Source organism: Elgaria multicarinata, chromosome 10 (assembly GCF_023053635.1).
Source record: "Elgaria multicarinata webbii isolate HBS135686 ecotype San Diego chromosome 10, rElgMul1.1.pri, whole genome shotgun sequence".
Lineage (NCBI taxonomy): Eukaryota > Metazoa > Chordata > Lepidosauria > Squamata > Anguidae > Elgaria > Elgaria multicarinata.
The window spans coordinates 50,463,977-50,485,490 of NC_086180.1; the positions used below are offsets into that span (position 1 = coordinate 50,463,977).

General features: G+C 42.1%; 1 protein-coding gene across 1 annotated transcript in view; it reads left to right on the top strand.

Moving 5' to 3' along the window:
• Window positions 1-12,347, top strand: part of FHDC1 (FH2 domain containing 1) — a 44,528-nt gene extending 32,181 nt beyond the window's left edge. The window contains exons 7-12 of the mRNA XM_063135250.1: window positions 1,190-1,260; window positions 1,363-1,470; window positions 2,423-2,493; window positions 4,175-4,292; window positions 8,560-8,724; window positions 10,097-12,347. Coding sequence (XP_062991320.1) covers window positions 1,190-1,260; window positions 1,363-1,470; window positions 2,423-2,493; window positions 4,175-4,292; window positions 8,560-8,724; window positions 10,097-12,127 — 2,564 coding nt within the window. The 3' untranslated portion in view covers window positions 12,128-12,347. The remainder of the gene's footprint in view (window positions 1-1,189; window positions 1,261-1,362; window positions 1,471-2,422; window positions 2,494-4,174; window positions 4,293-8,559; window positions 8,725-10,096) is intronic.
• The last annotated feature ends 9,167 nt before the right edge of the window (window positions 12,348-21,514 follow it).

Here is a 21,514-nt window from a genome sequence, read left to right on the forward strand (position 1 = left end):
TGTTTCTCCCACGTATTCCTGATTATATGTGAACGTTTTCCTAAACATGGTTTTGGAGAAATAATTAATCTAGCCTTTGTGGTACACGTCTAATAGACAGGAATAATTGTTCACATAAATGAGATAACGTGCCTGCAATCTGGAGCTTCTAATGTTTCCTGTGCAGAGTGCTAGGTTTATCCTTGTTAATGGTAGAACTTTCGACAGCTTTGATAATATTAGCTATGCAGATTGCATGTTTGTATTATTAGCTAATTCGTTAGATCACTTTGGGCCAGTCTGTGTAACCAACTTGCTCAGAGGGTCTCAGACAAGTGAATGAAAACACTTAATAGCTTTAATATGGGGTGGGCAACTTGCAGCCCTCCAGATGTTTGAGCCTACCATTTCCAGGGTCACACACCATTGGCTGTGCTGGCTAAGGCTGATGTCAGTTGTAAGCCAAAACATCTGGAGGACCACAAGTTGCCCCACCCCTACTTTAGCATCACTTGAAGACTGATCGGTTAAGGACAATGTATTGTCACACCACTGTCTTGATTTGTACATCACTGTAACTGACCACATTACTTGGTCATTAGACAGTGTTTGAAGAGCTGGTGCCAAAGTGCAATGTGTGCCATTGATGGTTGGCTTGGAAACATAGGGATGGATCCAAAGAAAACTGCACCAAAGAAGCTGGTGGAAGCTGACTTCCCTGCTCGCTCCTTCCCCCAGGGCCTCCCCAGAGCCTCTTCTAAGGGTCAGGGACCCTGCTGAATGGAATGATCTGTGGTGCAAGAGGAAGTGGGGGATCACTGAATGTTGCCTCTGCCCGATTTTTGAGGATCCCCTTTCCCTCAGCTCCATGCGCCATAGACCACCCCGTTCAGCAGGGTCTCCTTCAGAGGCATTTCAGGGATCTGGAAGGCTCCCAGGGCTTTCCACATGCTTTCCTTTGGATCCAACCCATCCTGTGCTGAAAGATTGCCAGTGCGTTTGTAGCTCTCGCTCTCCCACCCCCCACCCCACGCCCACATTTGCTTAGGCCCTATCTTTTAACGTCACTTCACTTCCTGAATAATTCTTACATTTACTAAAATGTTCTAGAAGAATAACTTTGTCCTTGGATGCAGCTTGAATATGGGAATCTAAACTTTTGCCTCCTAAACAAACAGCCAGCGGATTCCGACTCTTGTGTCTTTTGCAGAGCTGATGTGCTGCGAAGAGTTACATTCCATATTGCACTTGGTCCTTCAGGCTGGGAATATTATGAATGCAGTAAGTGGACAAGCCTCAGTCTTGGGCTGTTGGGGACGGGGCAAATAAGTGCTTTGGACTGACGTCTCCTACCCCTTCTCCCTTTCCCACCCACCTCCTTAGGGCGGCTATGCCGGCAATGCAGTTGGGTTTAAGCTGTCGTCATTACTCAAGTTGGCAGATACAAAAGCAAACAAGCCTGGGATGAATCTGCTTCATTTTGTTGCTTTGGTATGTAAATAACAACCATTTCCAAGATAACAGACTACAGAAATCTAAGCGGCAAGAATAGGTGATTGATAGGATCTAGTGGGAGGGATACATGCCATAGAATTGAAGAGTAAAATGGAATTCTTTTACTTTTCGCTTCCTTTGTGCACCTCTTCACAGGTTTCATTAAGTTCTTCTTGCCATATTTAAAACTGCAACCCCATAGAAAACCAAATGAGCACATAATTCAAAGACCTGGAGCCAGCACTTTTCTGGTACTATATTTAAAATCTCCAATTGTAGATCGTCTCTCTACCTAGCTATTCCAGTGTCAGGCGTAGAAACTGCCAGATCTGATGGATTACTTGGTAGTAATACTTTGAAAGAAACCATTTCTCAGAAGATTTAACAGGGAGGATGGCCTCTTATTTCCTTTGAAGTTTGGCTGCATAGATTGTAGTTTTCCTTCCTGACACATGCAGTTGTCCATTTGCAATTAATTTTAATGGTGGTCGTGATATTTAATATTTGCCGAGTTTGCTCTATTCCTGCGAACGTAAGAGTTAGCATTTATTGCTCTGACTTTGTGAACAAACTTGTGCAAACTGGTTTAACAACTAATCTGGAGTCTCGGGAGGGGGAGCAGGGGGAAGAGTGGATATTAGGTGGAGATTAAGCAGGAAATGTTGTATTAGTTTGCACAAAGGGCTTTAGTACGCTGCTTTTGCCTAATGGTCCTCCTTATTAAGTCCTGATTATATTCAGTGGAGGACTACTAACGCTCAGGCTCTCTGAAATAGAAATGGTCATTTTAACTAGTTAAATTAGATCCTCCCCAGCCTTTTAAAGAGGGTTTTCTAAACACAGCAAGTTGAAAGCAGAAACCTCTTAATTGCTGTCCCCAAAAGACCTAAGTTGATGTAGGCTTCAGCATGGGAGTGGAATGTTATGGGAATCATTTTGTTTGTTTCAGGAAGCCCAAAAGAAGGATAAAGTTCTTCTAACCTTTTCAGAAAAAATGCAGCATGTTCAGGAGGCCGCCAGGTAAGCCAGAAAACTGAGAACATCGGGAAGTTTTCTTTGTGATGCACTTAAATGCATGTGCAAAGTTTTGGCCTGAAAACTGAGATCTTAACAAGCATTTACTATAGACGCTGTGGTTTCATTTTCACTGCAAACAGAATGATGCCTGCAGCATTCCTTCATGTTAGATGTTTAATGAGTTAATCTTTAAGGGGGGTAGCATAACTTATTAGAGATTATTGGTCTATATATAGTTTTGTTGATGGAGCAACTGATTAAAGTAAGTATCAGTATTACAGGGGATAATTTGATATTTGATGATTTAACAACTTCCTTTGACTAGCCTAGATAGATACTTTTTTGGAGAGCTATTCCTGTTGCTTACTGACAGAGCTTAAATTCTACAAATAGAAAATCAAAGTTCAAAGTGAAGTTATGTAATCTCATGTATTTCTGCTCAAGCATGCTGTGTGTTTTTTTAAACTGAAAGCAGACAGTCTTATTAGCCAGACAATGGTTTAGATTTGGTTGGTGATGGAAGGCATATATGTTCTATTTCTTTATTATTTATTTTATTTATTAAGATATTTGTATCCCACCCTATATCACAAGAATCTCAGGGTGGCGTACAGATAAAATCATACAAAAATATAAAATAATAAGTATACACAGCTAAAAACAAATCAAACCATTAATAAGCTAAAAACCAGTACAGAATTTAAAAACAGTAAAGCCATGTCTTAACTTGGCGCCGAAATGAAACCAGTGCTGGTGCCAGTCGGGCCTCCAAGGGGAGGGCATTCCACAGCTGGGGTGCCACAACAGAGAAAGCCCTCTCCCTTTTCCAATCATAGCGAATGTGTTGTGCTGGTGGGATGTGGAGAAGTGCTCCTCCAACAGATCACAAATCTTGGGCAGGCATATATAGGGAGAGGCGCTCCCTCAAGTATCGAGGTCTCGAGCCATTTAGAGCTTTAAACATCATTACCAACACCTTGAATTCCTTTAAGGCCAGTGTTACTTCCCCTTTCTTCTTACTCATTGCCAGATAGGAAGAACTGTGCCCTTTTGTCTGAGTTCATTACTGTAGCTTTTTGATGAAATTGCTGTGGCATAGAACTTCGATCACTGGAATTGGGGAGGGAAGATTACTAGGTCGCAGTGGCTGGGTTCACACAACACACTAACCCACCATGCGTTGTTGTGTTGTCTGAACACAATATATTCTCTGCAGAGTGGGTTAACATGTTGTCTGAGCGCACTGTATTTTCTGCAGGATGGGTTATCGTGTTGTCTGAATGCAATGTGCTCTTGTTAACCATGTAGCGTTGCTTATTTTTCTCAAACAAGGCACCTTGAGAACCCATGGCTTGTTGCTGGGTTGTTCAGGGCGGTTAACAAGTCACGCTGCATGGTTAATAAGCAACCTTGTAGAAAATGCACTGTGTTCGGGCACCACAATAACAATAACCTACGCTGTGGAAAAACCCACAATAATCCACAATTCAACAACAACCTACACTGGGTGGGTTAGTACATTGTGTGAACCCATGCGATGTCTTCTGTGGGAAGATTTGTTCAACAGGAAGATCTAGTTTGTTCACCTTGTATATGTTACAGCAAAAATGATAGGCAACACTTCAGTAGTTGATAGCTCCTTTTTCAAAAATTGCCTTAGACTACTTTTTTTCCTCCCTTGCAGAATATCTTTTGAAAGTATAGAAGCAGAGCTTTGTTCGCTGTCAGCCAAAACAAAATCTCTTAAGGACAATATTCGGCGGGACTCAGAACTCTTCCGCCAGATGGAAGGCTTCCTCCAGGTTTGTTAGAGATCACTGCCTTTTCTGTTCTTTATTATGTTCATATTCAGCCACCTCACTGAACTTTCATTGGGCTTAAAAGAAGCCAAATGTATCTGATTCATCTGAAAACACTTCTCCATTCCTGCTGCAATGCTGTTCATCACTTGTAAGCATTTTACGAGACTGCTTTTGACGGTGAAGGATGCACGCTTAGGGAGGTGCCTTTTTCGTTTCTATAGAATGATTGATTGAGATCAATAGGTAGAGTACAGCAAACAGATCTGCATGTGCCTGCTGCTTAGGAATAACATGGATGTGTTACATCTTAAATTAAGGGGTGCTGAGTGTTGATCGGCAGCACCTCTTACTGAGTTAAACTGTGCTTGTGAAGAAGTAAGTATTTTTATAGCATTCTTTCTTCACAGATATCCCTCCCACACGCAGCCTATGCCTCACTTTTTTAAAAGGTAGCTTTATTTTGTTTTGATGGTTATTTTGATATTCATCGGAAGCACTTACTTCCAGGAAAACTTCCATTTAAAAAACAGCTTATCTTAGGATCGCTGAGTTCAACAGTGAAACACATAAGTTACGCTTCCAGCTTGGTATCCTAGGCATCCATTAACTTCTTGAGAATCCCAGGCTTCTGTTTGTAAAGAGGAGCAAACTTGTAGCTTTCCCAGTTGTGTAGAGAAGTTAGACGACTCTGGCTGCTTTCTGACCCCTTCCTGACCCTTTCTGATAGTAGGCATGTTTTGTTCCTTGTGAAACGCTTGATGGAGTAGTCGGAGAAGAGGAAACAATCTGATTTGTCCCTGTAGGTTAGTATAATAGTGATTAGAGTAGCACCTCACTAGCATGGTGGCCATGTCTCAAACAGGCCATTGTCACTTCCGGTGATCGCATGGGTTCTGTGCCTAATAAATCAGATTTGATTGGCTTATTAGTCCAGCATTTTCATAATTTGTATCATTATCTTCCTGGTGCTCTTACAGAATGAGGTTTCCCTTGTATAGAATGTTGGTTTGTACTTTCAAAAAGTGAACTACCGAACTTATGATCCATGTAGTTCTTCTATGGGTAGCTGAGAACACTGAGAGTGAACACTTACTGTGCACGGTTGACCAGGAACAGTTGCTAAAGCTGAAGTAAAGGTTGTTTAGTTAGCACAAAGCGGTCCGCAAGTCCAGTTCAAACAATAGTTTCATGTCCTGTTTTCTGGTCAGCACTTAACCACGATTTAGAATTCAGGCGCTGCACTAACTGTAGTTAAGGGAAACATGCCCATGGTGTAGCATGATGATGATGATGGTGATGATGATAATAATAATAATTTTATTTCTTACCTGCCTCTCCCTCTGGATTGTCTGCATAGGGACAGTGAAATCTGTGAGCCCTGTATTCACAGATCTTGGGTTGGACCCACATTAGGTTAGTCACAGTTTTAGTCCTAATAAAATCAATGGGACTTCAGGCGGTCATGAGTAAAGTCTAGTTCTGTTGATTTCAATAGGACTAATGACATGACTAATGTGGTCTGGTTCCAACCTATTATCTGTCACATAATTGTCCATGCAAAATGAGAACAACCTCTAAAACGTTGAGTTGGACTCGATGGCCTTGTAGGGCCCCTTCCAACTCTACGATTCTATGACAAAGTGTTTTGTTGTTGGTTTTGACTAAGATGTTAATATTTGAATCTGCTTCCAGTGGATACATGGATAATTCCTCACAGGAATTAAGTCAGATGAACTCTACAGTCAACTTCACCAAATTGATAGTTTGCCATAGGAACTTTTTTTTTTTTAATCCAGCATTTTGGAGAACTGGAGGGAGCAATCCTATGTCCCCTAGGCAAGTTCTGGGGGGAACATAGGATTGTTCAGTTTTTTGGCTCCCAGTGTCATAGACGTGCTCTGAGCTAGGAGCCAAGAAACTGTGTTCCCTGCCCCCCACCCCTCTTTGTAGCTGGTGCAGAGAGAACTGCACTGCCTACGTCTCCATGCTTGCAAAATGGAACCCAGAGATGGGGGGGAAAGGGGGTGGGCAGCGGAGGAGTAAACTTATGGCCGCCCCAGCCCCAGCCCTCCCCTTCCCCAAAACTTCTGCTAGACAGGCGAAAATGGCCACCTAGATTAAATAAAGAGAATATTTGTAAGGCTTATGAGTAGCCAGGGCATATAGGATACTCAGAGGCTCAGTGGTTGCCAGAACGCATCCTGTAGGATTGCAGCCTTACATACCTTGTTTCACATTTTCTACACCTGTGAATATCTAGGCTCCCATGCTTTACTTTTAGTAATTACTACTATGAACTATGGGATTCAGCTATGGCCATCAGACATGGAATGTTGTGGCAGGTTTGGGCTCCCTTTTTTACACGTCTTCTTTTTTTTTTAATGTAATGTCAAATTTGATTAGGAATATTTCCCAATGTATCTTCTGGATCTCTCTTCAGTTTTCAAGGTACATCTTATATAAGGCTTTGTTACTAAAAATGGTGGCTGAGATACCTGATTTAAAAACTCGCTTTTCCTATCCTCATGAATAAAGTACTCATGAGAAAGGTGGAGCCATTTTTTTCATGACCCCTTTTTAACTTACTTTCATAATCGCCTTGTTGAGTGATGCTACTTTTTTTTCTCTGTTTGGAGGCCTGACAAAGCTAAGATTATCTACCCTTCTAAAGACTGTGTTTCCATTCCCCCACCCCTTGTCAACCCTTGGGCTTCCCAGTTGAGTTCTTGCTTTGTAAGAGAAGCCACCAAGAAAACAAAGCTTTATATATTTCTGGCATGACCTTTTTTCTTTCATTTTTAAAGAATGCTCTTTTCATTAAATGGACGAAAATGCTGAAGGCATCTCGTTTGCTTCTGTAAGTCCCTGTGCGTGTGCTTTTTTATGAACAAAGAGGGATAGGAAAATAACCAAGTTAATCTTCTTAAAATCCGCGGCTGCTGCATCTTAACTTGGTCAAACAATATTACTTGACCTGTATTTGTTGAATTTCAAATTGGATTTGAGTTCCGAACTAAGTGTTACTAAAGGGCAATTTTGACTGTAAGGGTAGATTCTCATGTTATTTTTTAAGGCAGGTATCGGGCTGAGTTCTTTTCGGTATAAAGATGTGTTGTGATGGAATTGTAGTGCACATGTCTGTCTGGAAGAAGATGGCCATAGCGAGACCTTCTTAACCCAAGTCAACTGGCCCACTAACTCAGAAGATGCTCAGACATTCCAGAGCTGAGCATCTTCTGACTTTGTGGGCCAGTTGACTTGGGTTAATTAACCTCCAGGAGCTGTGGCACATGTCAGCCACCGTTATGTATATGCAAACCCTGACAGAGGGTTACCGTGGCTTGTTGTGTCATGCAAACCTGGCTAGCGGGTCTTATTTTGTGAGTTAAACATCCTTTGCATAACCCATAGTCTGTTTTAGGGCATGTAAAGGTTGTTTAACCCTCAAATACCCCCTGCCAGCCGGGTTCACATAACACAGCAAGCCACAGCGACCCCTGGTTGGGGGTTGCATACTCTTAATAGTGGCTGGCACACACTACCACTTTCTCAAGGGTAAATTAACCCATGATGGGTTGTCACATCCCTGCCAGTATTTTTATCCCTTCCTGCTCCTGTTTTTACATTCACTTCCTCCTGTAACAGGAGGAAGTGAACATTGACTTCCCAATCTTATTCCTTTCCTCTTTATTCCCAATTTTAAAAATTATTATTATTATTAAAAATAGCCTTGCTCTCTACAACTCCTGCTGCCATACCTGCCTATGCTGTGTGCATGGTGCAGCCAGGGTGCCGAGCAGTCAAACAAAGAGGAAAGCCTGAAGCAGTGAGACCCAAGTGAAAGTGGGTTGAGACTCACTGGTGGGTCCCAGTGCACAGTTTGAGAAATGCTGCACTTGGGCTTTTCCCTTGTCAGGAGACACAGCATAAATAGGTTTTGTTCATTCCAGAGGGTTGAAGGTGGCAGTATAGCAGCAGCATGACCTGTGAAATTTGCATTTATCCCATAATTGTGTCTAATAAACTGGTCTTGCAGATTCATGTAGTGTTTCCAAAAACATGGAAAACCTGTTTGACCAGAGAGAGATAAAAGATGAACAATAATAGCAAAGCTCCTGTCATTTTCAGTGCTATAGTTCTGTGGTTACAGCTAAGTTAATCTTGGGCTTAACTGATGCTGATATTGGCACATGCATACATAACTTAAAGGAAATAGCCCATTAGTCAACCTGTTTTGATCTAATATGTATTTTGTTTTTATTTAAAGTTTGCTGTAAAAGAACTAAAAGAGCTGGAACACTGGAAACGAGATTTACTGAAGGAAGCCCATGCCCTTATAGACTTCTTGTGTGAAGATAAAGAAACTATGAAACTGGAGGAGTGTTTTCAGATATTTAGGGATTTTTGCCTAAGATTCAACAAAGCTGTTAAGGTAAGAAGAACATATTCCATGTCTGTTGGTTTGGAAGCAATTAAGCTGCTTTGCTGTCAGATAATCGTGTTGTGTCAAGCCTTCGAATTATATATAACAGAACAAGGATGCACATTTTACAGGACACTTGTTAGCCTAAAGGTTGCCCCCTTCCAACCTCAAGCCAAACATGTTGCTATTCTAAAGATTTTCTTGAGCTTTGGGTATTTAAATTGGACTCTCTGTTGGACACAATGAAAAGCTTTCTCTTGCTTTCACGGCAAAAGAATTCACACAATTTATATCCTTGGTATTATATTTAATGGCATTATTAGGTACATCTTATGCCCTGGTAAGATTCTGCTCTAAGTTTGTGGCTTGGGAAGAGACACTTCCAGCCCTTGTCTAGTAATAAACTGCAAGTGGCCACATGATTGGCCTCTATGCCTGTAAAACGCAAACACAGTAATCTTTACAGTGCTTTTATAAAGACAATAGGCAAAGTTCCTGGAGACTGCTCTGTGTACTAAAGAGTATTTGACTTTTTTTTTAATCCAGAAGGCAATGTGTATGTGGCCTTGAACTGTTACATAGCAATATAAAGCAGGTATATCCAGTGTACATTTTGAGGCATGAAATAAATGTCATTTCCTTGAATAAAAATGCTGCAAACTTGGCAAAGAGTACTTAAATAAAAACTCATAAAATGGTCCTCACCATTTATATTCCAGGTCTGGTGTGTGTGTGTGTGTGTAGAGTGTTGGGTGGAGGAGTTTAGGGCACTTGTTCCTCTTGAAAGTACTCCAAAACCACAAGATCATAGAATAGCAGTTGGAAGGGGCCTACAAGGCCATCTAGTCCAGATGTTTGCTTCATTTCAGTGCTTTTAAGTCACATACAATCAGTGCTTTAAGGAATCGTTACCCTTTAGAACATAAAAGCATGGATTATTAGAAAATCTTGGGGTTTTAGTATGTTCTATATAGATGTTAACGAATTCTAATCTGGGCAAGAATTTTATCACATTTACTTAGATTGCTTTGCTGGTAAGTGTTTTGAATTGGATGCTTATTGAACAATGTTAATTAGAACTCTGTATACTATCACCATTGAACAGAATTTTTAAAGGGACCTCCAGTATAATGAAATAAAACCTCAGTGGGTATTTCGTAGCATTTTTACCAGCTGAGTCTGATGAAAAAAACAATAAAAATACCTTCTTAATTTCATATGATATCATAGAAGAAAATAGTTGCCATGGTTATTTCTACTGAAGAACCGAACTCAAAAGTCAGGGGAAGAGTAAGGAGGATGGATAAAAAGATAATATAAACATGTGGGGGGGAAACCCTGAATTAAAAATTTGGTGTGTTCCTTTTCTTCTTCTTTACAGGAAAACAAGGATCGAGAGGCACAAGAACTTCAGCAGCTACAAAGATTAAAGGATTTGGAGGAAAAACGCCGATCGTGGGTTGCTGGCGAGCTTGGGGCTTTTGGACGGAGCAGCAGTGAAAATGACGTTGGGACATTGACTAAGAGAGGACTTGAAGAATTCCTACCCTTCTTACAGCAGAGACCCCAAAGCCCTTCTTACAGAAATGCCAGCATCAGGCGTTCCCGGCATTCCTTGGGAGTCACTGCGGACCGAGAGCTGCTGTCTTTCCTGGAGACCTCAAAGGGCGAGGATCCAAATAAGTTCAACAGCCTTCCCCGTGCACATGCATGTCAAGCAAGACCAAGCATGGCCTGGACTGATGCTAAAGAACCTGAAGATGCCAGTTTTACTACCTTGCGCTTAGACCAGGCATCTGAAGCCGGCACGGACTGCAATTACTTCCAGTTGCCCCCATCTCAGTCTGATCGCCTAGGAGACCTTGAGGAGGTAGACACTGCACGTACCAACCTCTATAATCGTCAAGAGAGTGCTAGCAATGACAAGTACAGGTTCAATATGCCTTGTGTGGAAGCCACTGATGCAGCCCCCTGGGACCTTCCAGTTGAAGAACATCAACTTGTCTCAGGGCAGCATAAGTTTGACCTCCACGAAGCGAACAACATGGAGGACCCATCTGCAGTTCATTTTGAGGCTGGGGCAAAAGTTTTGGAGACTCTGGGTGACTTGAACTTACACTCTCTTGGCATAGCAGGCCATCCTGTAGCATCCTGCAGAACATCTAAAGAGACTGCTTATAAAGCTGAATGCTCTGCCAAAGTGGTAAGTCATGGTAGTGAAGCTCCTGAGCCCAACAGTGATAGTCCTGTATCTTCAGATGGTAGCATTTCAGGAATTAAGGCAGATGGGCCAATGTTCTGTATATCGGATACTTCTGATTGTTCATTGACACTTGATCTGTCAGAAGAAAATGATCCAAAGCTAGATGGCAACAAAGTGAACAGGAAAGATGGTGCTACGGCCTCTTTTATGAATGATCTGCAAACTGGTGGTAATGCCAACTTAGGTCTGAGCTCATTTTCTAACGATAGAGATGACTCTGGAAGCAAGCCTGGTCTTTCAAAGGAAAAAACTGTCAGGAGCAAAGATGCAGTAGGACCAAAGAGAAACTCCCTGAAAGATAAATCTTCAAGTTCCACAAAACCCACCGCTGGCCCTCCCAACCACCCCAGACCAGTCAGAACTCTGAATTCCTCAGAGAATTCAAGCATGAGAAAAGTAGTACCCATTTCTAGGTCAGCTAAAGCAGCTGCACCCCCTAGTTGTACAACGAAAAAGCCAGAGCCTAAGCCCGCGCCTCGAGACACCAGCATGACGGAAGCGCGGTTGTCACGTCGCAACTCCATCCGGGGCACCACAGATGCAACAGCAAAACCTCCGTACAGGCAGAGCATATCTGTAGAGGAGCCAAAACTCCAGCGGGGGACTGCAACTTCAAGCAGTGGTCAGTTTGAGAGGGAGCCCCTTCAACACAAGGGCTCCTTCAAAAAGCCAAGCTCTAAACCAGTCAGATACGTCCCTAAGTCGAAACCCGATGAAACGAAAATGTGCCGCTCTTTGACCAAATCCCCTACGGATACTAACAAAAGCACAACTGTCGTCATTCCGAAGACCCCGGCTCCTGTCCCAAGCTTTGCACGGAATACAGTGGCCTCTTCCTCCAAATGTGCAAAGGTGGATTTGCCACCCCCTTCCAAACCGCCAGCCCTTACAAGGTCGCTGTCTCAGAGGCTACCTAGGATGAGAATAACAACAGCCTCTGACGATTCTAATCCAAAAGAAAACGGCGGGAGTACACTGAAAAGAGCAAATAGTGCTAGAATTATCAAGAGGAACACTGACAACAGTGAGCTACTAAGTGTTAAAGCAGAGCCGGTGCTAAGAGAACAAATAATAATAGAAAAATCAGCATCTCTTAAATGTCAAGATGGAAATCAAACTGCAATAGGGAAACTACTGAATCACTTTTGAAAATAAAGGGGGGTTGTATTGTTTGGCAATATAGAATGTGAAGACCAGCTCTTTTAATGCTAAATATTTCTGTTATGAGACATCCCAAACAGTAAAGTTGTGTCATTATAATAGTATCAATACGAATTAAGGTACGTTGCGCAGATCCTGCTGTACGTCTGAACTGAATGTATTCAAAACTACTGTGATGGAATAGCTAGAACAAAGTTCCCTTGCGTTCGGGAGAATTTTACATGCTAAAGCAGGCTTCCCTCCCTAAGTGCCTTCCAGATATCTTGGGCTACAACTCCCATCATCTCCAGGAAGCTTGGGGCATTCTAGCTGAGAATGATGAGAGTTACAGCTAACACATCTGGATGGCAGCAGGTTGGGGAAAGCTGAACTAAAGGAATGCTTTTGTCTAGTGAAAAGAAAGGAAACCAGAACTAGGGATTATGGCCAGTTGTTGTATAACCACTGCTTTTCTGAAACTGCAGTCCTGAACACCTTTTGTAAAAGTATGAAATGTAGACGCGGATCATTTTAATTCTTTGGGTCCAAGAATAAATTGTGTCTGTTGCGCAGAGTCCGTTGCTGGCAATTGGACACACAGAACCGCTGGCCTACAGAATGGGTAAAATAGGACACTGCTGTGTTAGGGGAGCACACGGGGTTGTAATTTCACCTGAAGAATTTGCAGCATGTCTTAAGTTGTGTGGTATGTCTGTAAGAAGGAGGGAAAACTCTGCTGGGCAGAATGTTTATTCTCCATGACTGTGGCAGAACTGCCTTGCATGTACTAGTAGAATAGTCAGTGGAGTGACTGGTGCTGGAAATCAGTAGGGTTTAGCGGAAGCCCATGGCTTTCAGAAACCACAAGTAGTAGTGAGGGAAATGACTACAGGTGACCTGGCTTGTGTCAGTCACGTGCAAAACCTGCCAGCTTTGGGAAGACAAAAGTGCCATATTTATAACACATATCGCAGGTGCTGCAGCTTGAAACCTGTGAAGGTTTCTGCAACCTCTTGCAGAGCACTTTTCCTGCCAAGTTTCGTTTCCACTGTTTTTTAACTACGGTCAAATAACCTGAAATGCTGCTATGGCTCTAGTTAGGGAGAGCCCTCGGTCCCCTGCTGCCACCTCTTTTCTTTGCCAAATTGACCAGTTGGCATGAAACATGCAAGTTCCTTTTACGCATGACAAAAGGCTCTCTTTTCTTTTTCCCCTCTTTTTTCTTTTTTTTTGTAAATTAAGCTTCATTTGCTTCAGATGTGAATTTTAACACTACTTTTTAAACTTCACTTTTTCATAAGCTTTTTTTTAAAAAACAACCCACCCCTGAATAAATAATAATTCACTGCAGAAAACATGACACCAGGTCAGGCTAAGATACAGAGAATGAGGGAAAACTTGTCGCTACGTGTTCTGCCTTCTTTCCCTTGGTCCTTTTCCAAGTAAATATATGTAGGTGGGGAAACTGGCTGCTGCTGTTGATCCTTTTTATTTAAATCTTACTCATTTATGAAAACTTTTTTTAAAAACATGCACTGGAAATATATGGCCTTCAGCACTCCCACTTTTTCTTCCTTCCTTCATATAAGATGGTTTCATCAGTCGCAGCAAGCCTACTTGCCTGGATGTGACAATTGATGGTCAAACTTAACTTAACCATTTCAACTAATGGCCTTATCTCTTTTTCTCCATTATAGAAATGGTTTTCAGAAATTCCTGCCTAGTAAATATGCCAAAATGCCATCAAGTGTGCTATTGGGCCTTTCAAACAGGTCACCACCTCAGAGTGATGGTTGTCTTAACTCCCTCTTACAGTAAAGTGTCTTGGATGGAATTGTTATTTTTGGTTTTATAAGCTTCTTGGGTTACCCTCCCATCATAGGTTAAATGCAGTAATCTGACCATTTGGCCCTACCTGTATCTTTTTGTGTGTGCTCATCTGCAGAAGCAGGTGGTGGATTTTTATTACCTTTTGATGGTAGTAAGCTTGAAAAGAGAAAATAATTTAAATGTTACATGTTTGGAAACTGTAAGTAAATTTCTATATAATAAGTATGTGTAAAATGAACTGGATGTATTTAATGGACCATTTATACATTTCTGAGTTTATCTTGCTAGTTTAATAAAGTGCCCATTTATGGGGGTTTGTGCTATATGTTTCCATTCTTCCATTGTCATTTTGCATACCGTTCTGGCTGAAGTCCCACGTTGGAGCAGATCACTCATAATTTGGTGTTCTTGAAACGGAATCAATAAATTTTAAGAAGCTTTAAAATGCTGGGTTGATGACACGCATACATTGAATGGTTCAGCTTTCCCGAAATTAAATTTGGGATTCCAGAAATGTAACTCAGCTGCCTGCCATCTCGTTCTGAAAGAACAGCTGCGTTGGTTCAGCCCAGCATCCAGACGCTTATGAAAGGCCCACCCACCCACAGTAGGAGGGCAAGAGCCCTTCCCACCATTCCCCAACACGTAGTATTGCAAGTCCTGCTGCCCCTGGTCTTGGAGGTAGCATATAGCCATCACGACTATTAGCAAGAGTGTATCCCCCCAAATATCCAAATGATGTACCAAAGAAATGGCAATTAAATAGGATGCACCTGTCAGTATAAAATTCCCTCTATGCATGTTCTTCCATAAAAGCTCCACCATCTCTGGTTTTTCTATTTGCTTTACATCTCTTCATGTTCCTGGCTAATTTGCCCGGATTGGATGAGTAGATCCAAGCAAGCAAAGAGATCTCTGTCCGGCCGGCTACCTTTACCTGCCTATTGCAGGTGGGTAGGTCAGCCTAGGGCCAAGCAGGTGATTGCTGAGATAATCCAGGGCAACCCTTTGGGACCAGTGAGCACATCTGGAATTTTGAGAGTGTCCTGGGTGCTTTCACAAAATGGCTGTTTGGGGATCTTGCCCATTCGCAAAAGGCAGAAATGGGGGCTGAGCTTCAAAACACAAACCACTTCAAACCCAGTTTGCTGCTCCAAAACCCATTTTACAGAAGGCAAACTGTGGCCAAGAAACTGAATAAAAGGCAGAGGGGGATTCTGAGCCTTAAATGCCAAATCACATATTTGCACCCACAAAGAATATTTTGCAAAAGGCAAACTTCTGAAAATCAAGGGAACACACACACACACACACACACACACACACAGAGGGCAAAACACAGCCCTGCCCAAATCAGACAAAACACCCATACTACACCCACCACAACAAAACCAGGAAATAAATGCACACACAGGCAACACACTTCCCTTGCTCCCCACACCCACTGTAGTCCCACAGGACACTCCCTCCTGCCCCGCAGGATGCACGGGGGACAGCCACTCACCATTTTAGTTTCTAAGAATTTCTGTGGTGTCAAGAGGCATTCTGGAAAATAAGGGCAGTGCTAGAGGCCAATGCTTTGTTAAAAAATATAATTAAAAAAGCACGTCTTTAATTTGAACAATGTTTTTAAATCAGGGAGGCTGGTGGAAGCAAAGGTAGGTGTCTGTAGGTGCAGTAGTGCCCACGGCATCCCAACCAGGAACTCTGATTTAGGGACACTTAGAACTTGGGCTCTATCAAGATTAAATTTGAACTTCAGTCAAATGCGAGCGTGGTTAAAATCATTCAAGTCCTAGAATGAAAACAAATGGCACCTGCTTTTTTTTAGAAGATACGTTCTTAAACTGACATGTTTGTTTTGCTGCCAAAAACGGGCAGCAGAGGGTGTGAGAATGAAGCAAGATGTGTGGTTAGTTGTTTAGCAAGCAAGATCTGGAGATAGTTGTTAGGTGAGAAGGACTGGGAATTGTCCAAAACAGTGCAGTCATACTCCCCTAATCCATTCCTAAGTTCTAGAGGGTTTTTACACATTTTTTTTTAATTTATAGTCATGATGGCTAGAAACTTGGTGTGTGTGTGTGTTTTTAAAAAAGCTGTGATTGTTAGGATGCCAAATACTATGCTAAACATATCCATTCTTTGAAGCATAATATATAAACAGCCTGACAGTGACTGCTAGGTTCTGGCTATTCTTGTCTCTTGAATATTTACCACCAGCAAGTTTGAACCTGTTATTATTGCATTTGTTCTTACTAGCTTAAAACACTTCAGAATATCTCACTAAACAACTTCAAGGAGTTTGTCAGAGAGTTAAAGACTTGTTTGGGGGCGGGTTTGGAAGAGGCATGTGGCAGTAGTTCTGTCACTTTGTTCAAAATCAGAATAATCCAAAGTACAGATTAAAAATGTTACAGATGCATTAAAAAAAAAAAACAGCAACCGACAGCAGTAGAGCTGGCAGAAATCACCATAACCACTGGAAATCCAACAACATCAAGTTTAAGTTTATATGTTGAAGCAGTCAGAAATTCTCTCCCTTAAAGGCCATGTGTGGTGGTGGAAGGTAGACCTCCCTAGCTAGGGAATTTGACAATCTAACTACTATGCACATACATTATACTCCTGAATGGTTTCTTACTTAGGCATGTATTTCATGCTTTTAGATTTCAAATTTCTACTAGCAATTTATTTATTTATTTATTACATTTTTATACTGCCCAATAGCTGAAGCTCACTGGGCGGTTCACAAAAATTAAAACCATAATAAAACAACCAACAGGTTAAAAGCACAAATACAAAATGCAGTATAAAATTTAAATTAAGTATAAATTAAAGTTTAGATGATCACTTTAATGATTAGTCAATTTTTCAAATGTTAGGTGAAAGGCCTTTAGTGCTAGTGTCTGCAAGCCAAGAAGCCAAAAGGCTTTCTATATTAAACAGCAACAAAGCTTTAAAGGACTTAAGGTGAAAGGTCTACACATGGTTTGCAGAGCCAACAGTATCCTGCTATGACAGAAACAACAATGAAAGATCATGAACCCAGGACACGCGTGCAAAGTGAAGGAGTTCTCAGCCAACCAAAACAACATTAACCATTTCTACCGCTCCTATTTCTTTTTTAAAAAATTCTGTGTCCTATTCTCCTTTGCATATTTGCGGAAAATCATTAGTGGGAGTGGGGGTTGGGGATAAATCAAATAGCTGTGCATTTCAGATGTTTAACTTGTCACCGTATTTGCTTTTCTCAGGAGGTACATGTGTATTCTTAATTTTGAGCTGTCACATAATCAGGGGGAACTAAGCAGGCTTTAAGAGACTTGCTTGGTGTAGATGAGCCCTTGGTCTTTTGGACCTGTAAGATCCTGTTTTGTGTATCCCTGCATGTTTTCAAACAACCCTATTTTTCTTCCTAAGAACATAAAAAGAGCCACGCTAGGTCAGACCAAGGGTGCTCTACTTCTTGTCGGAGTCAACTGGGGTGGTGAATGTGTGGGACCAGTGCCTGGAGGTTGTAATGGGCTGGATGAGGGCTAATAAACTGAAGCTGACAGGACAGAAGCTCTGTGGATTGGTGGTTCCCAAGTTAGAAAATTGGGTAAGCGACCTGTTCTGGGTGGAGTTGCACTCCCTCTGACAGAGCAGGTGTGTCGCTTGGGAGTACTTCTAGATCCATCTTTGTCTCTGGAGGCCCAATGGACTCCATGGTCTGGAGTACTTTGGGTCAGCTTCAGCTGATTTGCCAGCTACGGCCTTTCCTGGACAGGGACAACCTAGCCACAGTAGTCCAGGCGCTGGTAACTTCCCAATTAGACTACTGCAATGCACTCAACATGGGGCTGCCCTTGAAGATGACTTGGAAGTTGCAGCTATTGCAAAATACAGCAGCTAGACTGCTCACTGGGACATCCTATAAAGACCAGTTTAAAAAGAATTGCGTTGGCTGCCTATATGCTTCTGGTGGGAATTCAAGGTGTTGGCAATGACATTTAAAGCTCTAAACGACTTGGGATCTTGGTACTTGAGGGAGCTCCTCTCCCTATATATGCCTGCCCAAGATTTGAGATCTGTCAGAGGAGCCCTCCTCTGCATCCCACCAACATGAGACATACATTATGGTGGGACATGGGAGAGGGCTTTCTCTGTTGTGGTACCCCAGTTGTGGAATGCCCTCCCCTGGGAGGCCTGACTGGGCTGACGCTGGCTTCATTTCAGCGCCAGATTAAAACATGGTGTTTTTTTAAAGTCTTTGATGGCTAAATTCTCCATGGTTGCACATAGTTTTAATAGTTTTTAATTGTGTGTGTTTTTTTTAAAAAAAATCTGGTTTAAATTTGTTAATGATTTAATAGATCTTTAGCTATATTTACATTGTTCTGATTTTATCTGAGATCCCAGTGATATAGGGCAGGTTATAATTTTTTAAATAAATAAAAATAAATAGTCCAACGTTCTGTTCACACAGTGGCCAACCAGCTGCCTGTGGGAAGCCCCCAAGTATGAGGTGAGTGCAACAGCACTCTTCTGCTCATGTTCACCAGCAAGTGGCATAAAACGGCATGCTGCCCCTGATACTGGAGGTGCTATACTATAAGCATCACAAATAGTAGCTATTGATAGCTGCCGCCTCTTCCTCCAGATAGCCCTATCTCTCTCAGGCCTTTTCTGTTTGCTTTGCATTCTACACCTACAGGAACAGCCTTGAAACTCACCCCAGTTTGATGATGATGATGATGATGATGATGATGATGATGATGATTTCAAAAAGCTTCCCTTGTATAACTGTGATTCAGCGTTCCCTAGCCAGGGGCCCTCCAGAAGTTTTGGACTACAGTCCCCATCAGCCATGACTATTGGCTATGTTGGCTGAGGCTGATGGGAGTTGAAGTCCCAAGCAGGCCTCGGGCCCCAGGCTACTGTATATGGGCAGCCTCTCCTCCAGGTGAGATTAAAACATACTGAAATTGCACTGTAGGAAACGGCTGCACCAGTCTGATATTTCAAAATCAAAGTGGCGTCTCTGGCAAAGTTGCTGACAACGACTACGAAAGAAAATTTCAAACACAGCATTCGTTGACCCTGGGAAATGGATTTTGGCACAGGAATGACAAAAGTAAAAAAAAAAAAAAATCCTCCTCCTCCTTCCTATGTATTAATCTCCTTCTCTTTGTTACTCCTTCCACGTGATTTGGATTGTGGATTTCAATGCAAAGATAACCATTAGCATTATGACCTCATGTTGGGAGGGCTCTTGTAGATGCAGAATCAGTTTTGGTTTTTTGCTTTGTTTTTTTAGCAAGGGTGCCCTTGTTTAGAAGGGCAGGAATTGCATAAGCTGTCAGCTGAAACTCCTACTACATGGTAAAGAGTGTGGGAAAATTCCATCTTAACGTTGGTGCTTTGTTAGAAGCAGTGGCATTGCGTATTCGCCCTTGGATTTTTACACAAGCTTCAAGTCTTTCCCTTCCTGTCCTGTTCTGAGGTTATTTGTTAAGTTCTCTGAGCTAAGCGGGGAGACTTACGCTATGTCCGCTTAAAAGGCTATTTTGAATAGTTGTATTGGTATATGTTTGCCAGCAGCAGCAAACTGATAGGAAATGAAAACAAAACTGCAAATCACTCACAGCAGCAGTAATAGGCTAAAATCATTGCAGCTACCTGGTGTCCATCCCCAAATAATAATAACTGGACAAATAAACATAACATTTGCCAGAAATAGGCTTGATTAGCTGCTCCAGTCTTTTCCAAAGGCTAGAGAGTTTTAGGATTGAAGGCAGCAGAAATCAACCATAGTCATTTAAGGCCAGTGGTGGCTAGTCCATAAACAAACTGTCAGGAGAGGTGTGGCAAGAGGGTGAATACACGCTGATCCACCTGACTGCTCATATGAGTGTACATTAGGGTAGCCTTTCCCCAACCTGTTTTTCTCCAGGTGTTTCAGACTAAGACACTCTGCATTCCTGCCATTGGCTGTGGTGGTTGGAGCTGATGGAAGTTGAAGTCCAAAACATCTGGAGCAGAGAATGGGGCTCCCCATTATTTTTTTTATTATTTTTATGTAGGAATGTTTACCCTACCTTTCTAGTACACATGTATTACACATGACAGCATACATCAATTTAACTCATTATAAAAAGTAAATATCAACACTTTAAAAACCACAAAATAGTAATTGAAGATAAAAATATATAGCAGCATCAGACACAGCGGGGGGGGGGGACAGGACAGTTTTCTACTTTCCCAGTTTTCCAATTCCACCTGAAAAGCTTGAAAAAATTCCTAGTTTGTCAGTGGGGTAACTAGGGATGGACCTTGCAGTCAAACTCAACCCCTCCCCCCCATGACGACCCAGAGAGCAGCAGGTGAGGTAAACTCCATTTTATTCCTGTAGTCCTGATGGTGCTGTGTTTTAAGGGAACTGAAAATGTAAAACTGCACATGCTCAGAGTTGTTGCTATTATTATTACTGTTGTTTTCAAGCAGGTTTGGCAAATATTTTAACATATAAGGAATGTAGAAGCAGTTGTAAATCATGCAATGGTGTTGGCGGTGGAAGAGAAATGTTAGTTTTGTGCTTCACTATTGAAGTAATACACAAGATTGTATAAAGGGAGGGGCACTATAAGACTATTGCGTTCAGGCTCTAAATTACCTAGCTGTACAGGAGGAGGAGGAGGAGATCTTAACAAGCCAGTAAAGGCAGTCCAAGATGGAGTCATAAAATCTCTTGGGGCAAGGTGCTCCATAATATTAGTACAGCCATCAAGAAGGCCTGAAGTAGGTCTGGTTTTAACCAAACCTACTTCCACCATAGCTCTGATACAGAGAAGGAAGGGTGTCCTCCTCACTGGATGTGAATCGTATGGAAAGATACCCTATACCTTCCATATCCCATGCTGACAAAGTCAGGGAAAGTTCCCATATGGATTTCCAATTCCTGGTGAAAAGATGCATTGTTGCTACTCCTACATTTCAGGGGAAATGTCTGCTTGCGTAAAGACCACAAAAGATAAATTAAGTATAATAGACGTCATTTGAGGAACGGTGCTTTCCTCCAATTAGTTATATCCTTTTGAAAAGTACATTTACATGGGTTCTCTTATGAGATGAAGGCTGGTGCAAGCAGCCTGAAAGCAGTGTTTCGAAATAATGTCACTCCCTCTTGCTGCCTCTTATGCCTGGAACTGCCGTTTGGAACATGTCTTGCTTCAAATCTCGCCTTCATCTCCACGTCCACCTCTTCTGTGAAGCCTTTGGCACAACCCCACTGTCCTTCTTCCCTGAGTCTGCTTTCCCCAACCTTTTCTATGATTCTGTGTCAGGGATGCTTTAACGTAGATTCCTGCAATGAGCAGGAGGTTGGACTCAATGGCTTTGTAGGCCCCTTCCAATTCCACTATTCTATGATTCTAGCGCCTTCCAGATGTGTTGGACTATAACTCCCATTATTCCTAATGGGGATGATAAGGTTGTAGTCCAACTAGGGATGTACGGATTGTGTAGAATCCATTCCCTCTGCAGTTCACGGATTGTCAGGGTCCTTATGTTCTGTTGTCTGCTCAT